The 13,064-nt window shown below is 37.4% G+C and overlaps 2 protein-coding genes across 5 annotated transcripts; one reads left to right on the forward strand and one right to left on the reverse strand.

The window, feature by feature from the left end:
• Positions 1-69: 69 nt before the first annotated feature.
• On the reverse strand, positions 70-2,743 carry LOC9312026 (protein DEFECTIVE IN MERISTEM SILENCING 3). Of its 2 annotated transcripts, none has more exons than XM_021025345.1 (7): positions 2,598-2,743; positions 2,040-2,292; positions 1,712-1,943; positions 1,380-1,571; positions 959-1,279; positions 632-851; positions 70-405 (listed from the first exon to the last, which is right to left on the reverse strand). In XM_021025345.1, exons 1-7 carry the CDS (start codon positions 2,616-2,618, stop codon positions 385-387), a joined length of 1,260 nt encoding a protein of 419 aa, XP_020881004.1. In that variant the 5' UTR covers positions 2,619-2,743; the 3' UTR covers positions 70-384. The 2 variants fall into 2 exon arrangements, with proteins under 2 accessions (XP_020881004.1, XP_020881003.1); XM_021025344.1 differs by having other exon boundaries at positions 2,040-2,304; positions 2,598-2,742.
• A 6,125-nt stretch (positions 2,744-8,868) lies between these two features.
• On the forward strand, positions 8,869-12,838 carry LOC9313730 (protein IQ-DOMAIN 1). 3 transcript variants are annotated; one of them, XM_021025820.1, is made up of 7 exons: positions 8,869-9,172; positions 9,300-9,446; positions 10,707-11,030; positions 11,371-11,593; positions 11,686-11,774; positions 11,879-11,944; positions 12,065-12,838. In XM_021025820.1, the coding sequence occupies exons 2-7, from the start codon at positions 9,369-9,371 to the stop codon at positions 12,701-12,703; spliced, it is 1,419 nt and encodes a 472-aa protein (XP_020881479.1). In that variant the 5' UTR covers positions 8,869-9,172; positions 9,300-9,368; the 3' UTR covers positions 12,704-12,838. The 3 variants fall into 3 exon arrangements, with proteins under 3 accessions (XP_020881479.1, XP_020881478.1, XP_020881480.1); XM_021025819.1 differs by having other exon boundaries at positions 8,871-9,172; positions 9,339-9,446; XM_021025821.1 differs by having other exon boundaries at positions 8,879-9,172; positions 9,339-9,446; positions 11,689-11,774.
• Positions 12,839-13,064: the final 226 nt, after the last annotated feature.

Consider the following 13,064-nt stretch of genomic DNA (forward strand, 5'->3'; position numbering starts at 1 on the left):
CTTATAACAATTTGGGACAAAGATTTGAAGTGATAGCGAGATATTTATTGAGGGAAGATTGAATTCCAATTACAGGAAGGAATAGAAAGTTATCATCTGATTAAGAAAGTCTAGAAGATTATGTACACAGTAAACTGGTCAAGTCAAAACCAAAACAGATAAAAGACTAGAAACACAGAACCAAAACTAACCGATCTAAACCAAGCCGGTCTACTACCCTTCAAGGAAATTTATTTAAATCTAGTATCATCTGATTAGATGCATTCATGGAAGCAATCTATCAAAAACTATGCTGGAAACAAGTTCTTATAGTCATAATAGGATTCCTTTAGAAGCAAGGGTCACTGTAACTCCGAGCTCCGTGCTTCTTTGCTTGCTCTCTTTTCATCTGGGTGTGTTCATTGGCTGGGGCACCACCAAGTACCAACACATAAACAGATCAATGTTAGCCATAGAAAACTTTCAGATAGAGGTATTTGAAGCTTTGAATTAAAACTGAAACAAAGATCTGATCATATAGACGATTTCATGATTTGCTTCAACGGACATATCAAACTTTGGGCTCGGTTGAAGCATCTATACTATGATAGAAGAGAAGAGTCAGAAGAGACATGGGAACTAGTTTTACTACCTGATTAGTGTATGAACTCTGAGCCAAGCATCGAACAAACTCTTCTTTCTTCTTGCCAAAGTTGAAGACAGCATGCTCACGAAGCACTTGCTCTCGCTTTATGTCCTCCAGCGTTTTCTCCTTCTTCCATTTCAGCTCTTTCATTTTCCTCTCCGCTTCACTATAGTTGTCCATCGTTCGTGAAGCAGTTGGCTTTGCAAATCTCACATTCACCTCATCACTGAAAATCACATTGGTTTCAGTTAAGGACAGCGGAAAACAGCAGGAAGGAAAGAGAATCCAAAGAGGGAAATAAGTTCACGGGTTACAAAATTGTGAGAATCTTACCGGTTTCCAAGATTGAAGATCCCCTGTGTCCTGATGATTCCTCCATCCAAAGATACTGCACCATCACTTATGCATGGGAGGGCACTAATCATATCGGCCCTTGTTTTGTAAACTTGAAGGCGAGAGAATAGACTGTAGAATAAGGTCTCACGAAGACCATGTCCATATGATGTGACACAGAGCAAGTAAGCTGGATCGATTTGTATCATATTCACTGCAAATCCAAGAAACCCGGGAGGACACTCACCATTAGGCAATTTTGGTTTCAGAAGATCAAGCCTTCTTTGCAGATCATCAGCTATGTGCTGACCAACATACGGCCTAAAAGTCATCAAATGAGGTAATTAGAAAAGGATAGCAGATGGAAGTGTATCTGACCAAATTTGTAATCCATCTAAGAGATTCAAACAAAAATTAGCACCTCAGGTTTTCAAGGCAGATGGCATCAAAATTGCTTCCAATGGTTCTGCCAATCGAAGCGCCAAGCCCATGAAGGCCAGCATTTCTATCAATGTTGCCTTGGTTATCATAAGCCTCTAAAGCCGTAACACTTTCATAATTCCTGCATACAACTGCCAACATGGAGCGAGTCCCCAAATAATTCGCCAAAATCCTGCATTTTTAAAGTACCACGAGAGAAACAAGTCAGTTTCAGATTACAAAAACCATTGCAAGAAAGGTTTTGTAATATAATCTCTGACACTGAGAATTTGAAAGTAATCTGAAAAAGGGACAGTGAGAAATGGAACTAACTGGCTGAGATTTTCATCATTGACCTTCCCAAGTTTCGCTACAACACCAACAACACCTTTTGTCAACATCAACTGAGAAGCCTGCGCGCCATGAAAAGTCTCAACCAGACCTAAAACTCCAGCAGCTGAGTTTTCATGGCGAAGGATCTGTTCATTAATATCTTCACCCTGAAGATTGTTATCACAATTTTCACTTCTAGGAGTAGGAGACGAATGAAGCTTGCTCATATGAACTACAAAAGAAAACGAAACAAACACATTGTAATTCACAACAAAACATCAATCCAAATAAACATAAAGTACCGAAATGTAACTATATGATCTCGAACCTTGCAAGTCGACGATTGCTTCATCCAATTTGTTTTTCTGTGACTTGAGAAACTTGAGATTATCCTCATGCTGTTTGAGTTTGTTACCCATAGCTTCAAGATCAGATTGAAGCCTCTTGGAATTGAACATAGCAAACTCAGCTTGAGCAATGCCTCCTCCTACTCCTCCATTCTGAGTTACATCTCTTGGAACTGGTGAAGATTGACCCAAATTCATCATCGTTGTTGGATCTTGAACATTCAACGGAGTGGCCTGAAACGAAATCTACAAAATTGGACTCAAAATCCACTCCTTTATAAACCCTAACCCTCAAATTCGTAAAAATCTGAAACATAAACCCTCCAATGTGGTCGCATGCAATAAAAAAGAAACAAAATTTCGAGAGTAGATACATGAATAAACAAGAAAGTACAATTCTTTGCTTCAGATTCACAGAAAGTTTCAGAGAGATTTGATCTCGCGTAAGAGAGATTATAGACTTAAAGTCCAAATTTTTCCGAGTAATCTGGTTTCATTTGCAATTTTCAGGGTAATTGAGCTGAGATTCTTCAACTAACCTGTTGACCAGTCGGATACATTGCTCCTCAGCTTCAATGTTATCACCGGAGAATCTCTCTCTGCTTCTTCTCCGGTCTCTCTGAGTCTTGAGGGTTTAATTTTGTCTTCAGTGTTCTTCTGGAGAAAAACAGCTAATTGTTGTGACGTAATTAAATTGAATAAAAATATAATTGAATAATACAAGGAAAATATTTTTTGCCAAATATGTAAGAAATTTTTTATTTTTTTTTTGAACAAATGTAAGCAATTTTTATTTTGTTATCTTTTTGGTAAGAATATTTTTCCTTTTTTTTTTTTTTTTTTTTTTTTTGACATCAAATATTTTTCCTTTTATTATTATTTTTCTGGTGTGTGTATTTTAATTTAAGGCCCAATAAGCTTTGGAGGTGATGCGAATCTCAAATTGTCAATATCCAATCAAGTGCCAGTGGGCTTTGTGCTTCATACCTCCTTGTGACTTTCTCGCTTTGTATTTGAGTTTGATACCGAAACATGTCAAACCATATTTAACTGGTTCTGTGTCATGTTTTAGGTTCGTTAGGGAAACGGGGCTCTGTGTATCGATACTGTCGAACGCCGTGCGGTTTTCCACTAAAAAAAAGGCACAAGTTTTTCCTAAAATTTTTATCATTTATAACATATTTAAAAGGAATGTTGAATTTAAGCTTTGAGTACATTAGAAAAAGGAAAAACAAAAAAAGAATAATTTTCAGCTTTGTTTGTTTATTAGTGTAGATCTCATATCTCTACAATTATCTTAATCTACTACTGATCTATAACGCTAGTTGATGCATGAAAAGAGATTAAGCTACTCGTGTGGATGTATGAGACTCTCAATGAGTAGTGAAATCGAAAGGTGGTCCAATTTGGAGGTGGTGTGTAGGTCTTGGGTCCTCATTAAGAAGTTAGGTCGCCGTTATTAAAACAACTGCACATTCTCATTTTTCTTTTTGTTTTTTTCTGTCTTTTAATTTACATCTTAAATACTGTATAAGACAAATAAATCGGCGTAATTTGATATTTTAATATCAAAATTTTGCAGCTCTTGAGTAATTTCTGTAGTTATAGCCATAACGAATCAAACATCTAATTTTCGTTCATTTTTTAAACTGTTTCGGATAAATATAAGTTTGAAACTCATGTCCTATCACCAATGTTAATCATATAAATCATAACATTATGTATAAATGCATATTATGTGTATGAGACCAATATTTCCTTTTTAAGCTCGATATAAAAAACTGATAAATTTCATGAATATATATTTTATAAAAATATTCCAGCATATTTAAGTTAATATCATATCTAGATACAAAAAATTTTCTCACCATCATTCAAATTCGAAATATTATTCAAAACTGAATTTGAACAAACTAATTTGTAAATAATTAAACTTATCATATAGAATATATTTTTTTAATATATAAATTCCGGAGGAAGTATGTACTGGCTTCAACTTGACACTACAAGAAAACAAGGCTCTTTCCGACGGATTTTCTGACAGCAAAAAAATGGTCGGAAATTTTTGACGGTTTACCGATACTATTCTGTCGGCTTTCCGACGATAGTCCTCCCGTCGCAAATCCGTCGCAAATTTCCGACGGATTTTTTGTGGTCGAAAATTCGTCAGTGATTTCCGACGATATTCCGATCAAATTAAATTTGGCGATGTATTTCCGACGGTTTTCCAACCAAAATATATTCGTTATGATCCGTCGGAAATCCGTCGGGAGGCGAGGTTATTTTCCGACGGATTTCCGATCATAATAATATAATCCGTTGGAAATCCGTCGGGATGCTAAAGCTATTTTTCGGTGGAAATTATGATCAAAATATACCCGTAAATATAGATCAAAATAAGCGGATCTCCGTTTTATAGCCATTCGAAAATTTTAAAATTCTTCGGTATCCTGACGGGTTTCCGACGGCTTGTCGTCGGAAATCCGTCGACAAGCCGTCGGAAACCGTCAGGAACGTTGATAATTCTCACCTATATATATTCTTCTATCCTCATTCACAAATATCAGAGAGAAGCTCAAAACACAGGAACCAAAATCGCCCAAACAAGAAATATAACCAGAGAGAAATGTCTTCTTCGAATCCGTTTAATTATTTTCGTTCATGGATGGACCAGCCCATGCGTGATCCCGTGACGGAGTTACTTACGCCAGAGTATGCACAAGGTCTTAAACAATTCATGGCATTTGCAGCAAACCAACCGGTAACCATCGAATCAAAACATATGTATTGTCCATGTTGTACATGTCGAAATTTCAGAGTTATTCATGTATCTCAAGTTTGGATGCACTTATATGGGGAAGGGTTTATGCCGGGGTACAAAGTTTGGTTTATGCATGGAGAGAATGAGTCAATGGTGAATTATGGTAGTTGTAGCGAACATTATCCTGCTGATAGGTTAGAAGAACCAACTGCGGAAGTAGATGCAAATGTAGGTACCGTTCAAATGGTGAATGATGCTTTTCGTGAAAATGTACACTCGTTTGATGGGGATAGTGATAGAGTCGAGGAACCTAATTTAGAAGCACGAAAGTTTTTTGTATGTTAGATGCAGCTAAGAATCCGTTATATAGAGGATGTAAAAAGGGTCATTCACCTTTATCTGCTGCAACCAAGTTGATGGGTATCAAAACGGATTATAATTTGTCCGAGGATTGTATGGATGCGATAACTGATTTTGTCAAAGATTTACTACCGGAAGATAATGTTGCACCGGGTACGTACTACGAGGTACAAAAATTGGTAGCTGGTCTTGGTTTACCGTATTAGGTGATAGATGTGTGCATTGACAATTGTATGTTGTTCTGGAGAGGAGATTCAGACCTCTTGACATGTAAGTTTTGTCGCAAACCTCGGTATCGGGAAACAGGTGGAAGAGTCCCAATTCCATATAAACGGATGTGGTATTTACCATTGTCAGAGAGGTTGAAGAGGTTATATCAATCTAAGCGCACAGCAGGGCCAATGAGATGGCATGCAGAGCACACAACAGATGGAGAAATTACGCATCCCTCAGATGCAGAAGCATGGAAACATTTTCAAACAATGCATCCTAGTTTTGCTAATGAGCGAAGGAACGTATACCTTGGATTATGTACAGATGGATTCAATCCATTTGGGAAGCATGGGAGGCAATATTCATTGTGGCCTGTTATCGTAACACCTTACAACTTGCCGCCTTCATTATGCATGAAACGAGAGTTTCTGTTTTTGACTATCCTCGTTCCTGGCCCAGATCATCCTAGAAGATCACTTGATGTGTTTTTACAGCCGCTTATATACGAGTTACAAATGTTATGGGAGCATGGTGTTGAAGCGTTTGATGTTTCATGCGAGCAGAATTTTGTCATGCGTGCGGCACTTATGTGGACCATAAGCAATTTTCCTGCATATGGTATGCTATCTGGATGAACAACGCATGGAAGGTTATCGTGTCCGTATTGTCAAGATAACACTGATGCGTTCCAATTGAAGCACGGACGGAAAACGTGTTGGTTTGATTGTCATAGGAGATTTTTACCGAGTAACCATCCGTATCGTCGAAGCTCCACTTTGTTTACGAAGGATAAAAAATTTGTTGATGGGCCACCTCCTGAGTTAGATGGCACTTATTTGCTAACTCAATTACGAGATTTTGGTGCGGCTACGTCAGTGGAGGTTGGTGGTAATGGGCATGATCTTGTTGATGGTTATGGAGTGAATCACAATTGGCATAAGAAGAGCATTTTCTGGGTATTACCATATTGGAAAGATCTTTTGTTGAGACATAATCTAGATGTTATGCACATTGAGAAGAACATGCATGACAACTTGATGAATACCGTCTTAAATGTGCAAGGTAAGACGAAAGATAATTTGAAGTCTAGATTAGACTTGCCAGACATTTGTTCCAGGAAGAAGCTTCATATTATGCAGAATGGAAAAGGACCAATTCCTGCGTTCCGGTTAGATGCATCTTCAAAGGAAGAATTCTTCGATTGGATAATGCATAGTGTTAAATTTCCAGACGGATATGCATCAAACCTTCGTAATTGTGTTGATCAAAGAGAAGAGAAGTTTTCAGAGATGAAGAGTCATGATTGTCATGTTATTATGCAGCGCCTTCTTCGCAGGTCCGAGGATCGATCGAATAATCAGGCGCACTCGACAACCCCATCACCATCGACCGTTCTCGAGTCGCAGCAGTCCACGGCTCGTCCACCAATGACGGTTGAGGAGCTAGTCCAACAACCAGGGCGGACACTTCTTCGACGACTCCATCCAAAAAGGCTCGAAAAAGGGAGCACATGGTAAGTAAATTTTGTTTTCCTGTTTTAATATATACATATTTTAAAGTAGAAATAATATTACTTCTCCCTATTTGTAGGTTTGGTTATACCAAAAATGGCATATCCAAATCCATTTTACGGATGTTGCACGGGATGCTCAAACATCCGTATCCGACTTACAGTGATATGCCTAGCGACGATCGAGAGCTTTGGTTCAGGACTTTCGCAGTAATGCATTTATTATTACGTACCTTTATTTTGTATTTTTTTTTATACTACTAACATAATTCTTTTGGTTTGTAGCATGAATTCGGTTGGGATACTGTCCACACACCCCTTGTCCGTGTCGCGTTTACAAAGTATGCTTCATCAAAATATTCTGACCACATGAATGCATGGAAAGAAAAGTGGGCGGAAGGCAAGGAGTGTCCAAAAGGCTTGAACCCAGACGTATGGCCTGGCTTCAAACAGTATTGGGGGTTGCCGGATACTGCTCGTACCGCGGAAACCAACTCAAAAAACCGGAAGAGCCAACGAGGTGGCAAAGGTATGGCGGTGCACAATGCGGGTTCGACGAGCTTCTTAAGTCGTATAGACGAATTGGTAAGTCTTTTACTTTTATTTGATTTCATGTTTTCTTTACAATTTAACTTTTTTTTTTATATATAGACGGAGAAAAACGGAGGTGTGGAACCTGATTTTGTAGAAGTCATTGAGGATACACACACCAACAAGAAAACAGGAAAAATTCAAGATGGTTACATCGCAGGCCTCGTTGAGACGTTGAAGAAAAGGAAGACGGAGTGCCTCACGCAGCTTTCTCAAAATGATGATGGTTCCTCATCATCCAACGTCTTTGTCCGAGAAAAGATCAACCGCATGGTTCTTGAGGTAAGCTTTGTTTTATAACTTAACATTTTTTTATACATTTTAAAGTTTACTAACAATTGTTATATACAAATTCAGGAAATTCCGTTAAAGCGGGGTCGTGTGGTGGGCTTATGTAGCCTAAACCAAAACAACGGATGTTCTTATTCCGGTCCTTCACAGAATTCCAAGATCTTTGCAGAGCTTGAAGAAAAAGACAAGGAGATCTTAGCATTGAAAGAGCAAAACAAGAAGATTCTTGACTTCATGCGTTCAAAATTTTCCGATTTTCCCGATGATCTATAAATGCTTTTGTTTTAGTTTAATTTTGTTGTATTGGTAAACAATCTTCTTTTCTTTTGTTGGATAATATATGCATTTTTCAAATATTTATTTAGTAAAAAATTTCATATATTTATTTAGTAAAAAATTTCATATATTTATTTAGTAAAATTTTCAATAAATAGTTTTTTTAAAAAAATTTAAAAATAAAAAATTATTTAATTAGTGATTAAATATGATCCGTCGGAAATCCGTCGGCTACTTAAACATCGTCGGAAATCCGTCAGTAAAATACCGTCAGGAATCCATCGGGAATCACTCCGTCAGTAAACCGTCGAACGTTGATACCAACCGATTACCGACAAAGTACCGATGAAATAACGGACAACAGTTTTGGTTAGGAAACCGTCGGAAAGCATCACCGACGGGTTTTCGACGGTCGGTTCCGACGATTTTCCAACCGTTTACCCAAACGTAGCTATTGTCCGAAAACCGTCGGGAACGAGTCGGAAAAGCTATCGTCGGAAAAACGTCGACAATTTGAAACGAATTTCCGACGCCTTTTAAATTTCCGACAAGATCGAACCGACCAATCGAGTTAGTCGAAAATCCGTCGGAAACAGCCATTTCCGACGCCATGCCGACGATTTCTTCCGTTGGAAATAGGCTCTGTTCTTGTAGTGTGAATTTCCTCCGAATCCGATTACTACATATTCGAAATATACATCTTCTTATCGGAATTATGTAAACATAATAGGTCCACAAGTCCACAAAATTTAAGAAAAAGTCAAATAATATTTTATATAGTATACAACAAATATGTAAATACAGAATTCGATCATTACAAATGTCAGAAGACTTTATAACAAATGGAAATAAAGGCGATTGGCGTTAAAATAAGAAAAGACAAAAGTAGAAACCTCGTGAACTTCGTAAAAACACTTAACGGCGTTTAACCGAACCCCACGTGACTCCGTTAATGATTTCATTTTATCGGTGGTGAAATGAGTGAGACATCCTCTCCTTCTCTAACTTAAGTCTCTCTGTGACTTCTCTCTCTCACACCTCTTCTTCTTATCTCTCTCATTCTCTAGACTTCAAAAATCGCTTCTAATGGCTTGATCACATTGCACAAACATGTAAGTTCCTCAATTCACATATATGTCGTCTAACTTTTATGCATGCTGTGGTATACTGGTATATGACAATGTTATGTACATTTTGGTTTTGGCTACTTCTTGGAATTGGTCGGTTTTGCTATTGCAGTATTTACAGCTTTTTTTTGGAAATCTTTAAACATAATAGAGCTTATGATCAAAGAATTTTGCCGGAAATATGGGGAAGAAAGGGAGTGGTGGATGGTTCTCGACGGTGAAGAGGAAAGTCTTCAAATCCTCTCCTAAAGACTCAAAGGTTCTAATCACACCTTTAATTCCTTTTATTTTATTTTTTCAACCACCATTAAACGATATACATATTAAAGAAAATTAGGACATTAAGTGGGCTATTTAGAAGTATATATGAGGATCTTCATCAAAACCATTCTAGCTTAAAGAAAGAAATAACTAATTGTAATCAAAGTACAAATATACATAACGTTTTAAGTAATTTTAGCACTGCTAACAAAACATAACTTTAATATTAAGATATAAACTAATACGACCGCATAACTACTTTTTCATAAGTAAGCAATTTGGTTTTGATGTCTTTTTCTTCTTGATTGAAAGCAATTTCTATATTAATTACATAAATAACTTCTTGTTGCAATGAACACTACTTTCTTAATATTGTACCTATTTTTTGAGGATTCATAAGCTGTATTTATGTAATATTATATAGCTTAAAAGGGGGGAAAATAATAATACGATCTTTCATCTTATAAATGTATGACAAGTTGAGTTACAAAAAGTAAATGTTTAGACCGTATATTTATTAATTAAAAGCCGAAAAAGATTGGTCCCCTTGTGAAAGAGATAGACCAAGAAGGCTCCTTATAAGAGCATTTAAATATGATTTTTGTGACACCTAAAAAAATCTTTTTTTCCTTCTCCCAATTTTCATGTGCATTGCTTTGTTCCCTCGCCATCACTCCACCCCATTTATTTCCCCACCTATAGATATAGTATACTTTTATGTCATGAACTTGTATCTATAGAAGTATAGATAGTCTCATATCTTCACATTACTATAGTATAGGTTCTCTTTTTACCACTATCCAAAGTTTAGCCCCACAATCTTTATCATTCTTACTTTATATATTGGATCTCAACTCCTCCTCAAACTTACTGTCGGCTTATTAATTAAAACTCTGATCGCGATAACTAATTATGCATTTACTTTGGTGACAAAAAAATTAAAAGAAAACAACAAAAAATGTATTTAACAGAAGTTGATTTCGTGTTTTGAGTTTCGACGAACATGTCAATATATCAGTAGACGTAGTTGAATTTTTATCGAATTACTATCGTGGTTATTATAAGATAAAAAATACCTATGCACAAAAACCAAATTAAATAGTAGTAGACAAGAAATTATAGTAAAAATCTGAATACTTTGGACGTAGAATATAAAAGTATAAAACTAAAATTAGACTAGTAATCATAAGCCAATCACAAGCTTATTAAGATGTAAATAGTTCAAATGATATGTCACACTAAATTTACTTACATGCAGAGAGAGAACAACATTGGTAGTAATAACGCCGACATATGGCAGCAGCAACACGATACGCAAGAAGTCGTGTCGTTTGAAAATTTTCCGGCGGAAAGTTCACCGGAGATCTCTCATGACGTTGAGAGCACAGCTTCTACTCCAGCAACCAATGTTGGAGACAGAAAACACGCCATGGCTGTGGCTATAGCCACTGCAGCTGCTGCAGAAGCCGCGGTTGCAGCCGCACACGCCGCGGCTAAAGTCGTTCGGCTTGCCGGCTACAACCGCCAGACGGAGGAAGATAGCGCCGCCGTGCTCATCCAATCGCACTATCGGGGTTATTTGGTAAATTATCAATCCTAATTTTATTATCAAATAAATTCCAACTCTCATAACACACTTGAATAATTTACCATTTTACCATAAACTTTTAGCAGTTCTCTTATTCCACAAAAATTGAAATGCATTTGGTTTAGAATCCGGTATAACTAAATTCATTTCAGTATTATTACTAAACTGGTTTTAATGGAATTTTGTGTTTAGTACAACACAATTTATTGGCTAACATTTTCTTTCATTTTAAACTTTTTGTAGTTGTAATTTGTAGACTAATGCCAAACCAGAAATCTTAAGAAAAACATTCTTCGTTACCAAAATTATGACCGGTTTGTGGTCTTTTTTCTAGGCGAGGCGAGCACTTCGTGCCTTAAAAGGACTAGTTAGGCTACAAGCATTGGTCCGTGGCAACCACGTTCGAAAACAGGCACAAATGACTATGAAATGCATGCAAGCTTTGGTTCGTGTCCAAGGCCGAGTCAGAGCGAGAAGACTCCAAGTGGCTCATGACCGGTTTAAGAAACAGTTTGAGGAAGAAGAGAAGCGGTCCGGGATGGAAAAACCGAACAAGGGTACGTATTGAAATGATTTCAGTACAAACTAAATCACTCAATTTGTATATACATATATAATTAGTGGTGAACATAATATTTGTATGGTTAAGTAGTGTTTGCGAATCTCAAAACCGAACGAGAGAAACCGAAGAAATTACATGAAGTGAATCGAACCAGCCAGTACCAAACTCCGGGAAAGGTAATGAGGAAAAATCTTACGTACTATTTTGCTAATGTTTCAATATGTTTCTTTAAGTAATTACACTATTGGAATCTTCTTAGCTAATGTATTTTGAATATCAGGAAAAAGAGAGGAGTGAAGGAATGATGAAAAGAGAGAGGGCTCTTGCTTATGCATACACTTACCAGGTTGGTCGCCACTCTGTTTCTGTTAAAGAAAAATTCCCTCTTAATTGTCTTAAAATATACTATGCATTATAGGTCCTTTCTTAAACATTTTTCATAATGATTTCGGTTTTCATATTGAAGCGCCAAATGCAACACACAAATGGTGAAGAAGGGATTGGGCTTTCTTCTAATGGGCCTGATAGAAACCAGTGGGCTTGGAATTGGCTTGACCATTGGATGTCTTCTCAGCCATACACAGGCCGTCAAACCGGCCCGGCTCCCGGTCCCGGACAGTACAATCCTCCTCCGTATCCGCCTTTTCCGACAGCCGCAGCAACCACAACATCTGATGATGTATCGGAGAAGACGGTGGAAATGGACGTGACCACTCCCACTAGCCTCAAGGCCAATATAATCGGGCTTATTGATCGAGAGTATATAGACTTAGGATCATATAGACAAGGCCATAAGCAACGGAAAAGCCCAACCCATATACCAAGCTATATGGCTCCAACCGCATCTGCTAAGGCTAAAGTTCGAGACCAAGGCACAACCGTCAAGCTACAAGGAACTTCTTTTATGCCGTATTGGAACTCCTCAACCAAAAACGGGTCTGTTAATGGATCAGGTTGTGATTCATCAAGTTCAGGTGGAGCAATAACAACCGGTTATCCCGGTCCTAGGAGTCCTAACCCAAAATCGGATATCCGACGTAAACCGGTTAGTCCTAGTCAAAGTCCTACCGGGTTTGGGAAGAGAGGCTGGAGGCATGATCATTAGAAGAAATCATCTTAAATCTTGAATAAAAACTTACATGTGTGCGCTTGGTTGGTTAATTATCGTGTTCGAAATATATTTTCGTTGTTACATAATTCTATATGACATTAATAATAACATGTCATCTCAAGTTTTTAATGTCACGGTCTAATTTAAAAGAAAAATCCGAATTCTACTTTGATTTCCTTAAATGAGGTCATATCGACTTGGTCTGGTTAAACCGATATACCAGGAGTATATTACCTCCAAAATAAGCTCAACGACGAGCATAAACAACTTGGAAGGAGGCCGATCGAGGAGTTAGTTTGGTAAAAAGTCAATTTCATAATCCATAAAAGAAAACTTTGATGTCCCGTTTCACATG

This window comes from Arabidopsis lyrata (assembly GCF_000004255.2).
Source record: "Arabidopsis lyrata subsp. lyrata unplaced genomic scaffold ARALYscaffold_5, whole genome shotgun sequence".
NCBI classification, from domain to species: domain Eukaryota; kingdom Viridiplantae; phylum Streptophyta; class Magnoliopsida; order Brassicales; family Brassicaceae; genus Arabidopsis; species Arabidopsis lyrata.

Bases quoted from the DNA above. Each gene is read 5' to 3' on its own strand.
- LOC9312026 (XM_021025344.1), bottom strand. From the start codon at position 2,618: ATGTATCCGACTGGTCAACAG. The intron at 2,305-2,597 runs GTTAGTTGAAGA...CCAATTTTGTAG, and splicing joins TGTATCCGACTGGTCAACAG to ATTTCGTTTCAGGCCACTCC. The intron at 406-631 runs GTAGTAAAACTA...GTGGTGCCCCAG, and splicing joins AGAGTTCATACACTAATCAG to CCAATGAACACACCCAGATG.
- LOC9313730 (XM_021025820.1), top strand. From the start codon at position 9,369: ATGGGGAAGAAAGGGAGTGGTGGATGGTTCTCGACGGTGAAGAGGAAA. The intron at 9,447-10,706 runs GTTCTAATCACA...ACTTACATGCAG, and splicing joins CCTCTCCTAAAGACTCAAAG to AGAGAGAACAACATTGGTAG. The intron at 11,594-11,685 runs GTACGTATTGAA...TGTATGGTTAAG, and splicing joins GATGGAAAAACCGAACAAGG to TAGTGTTTGCGAATCTCAAA.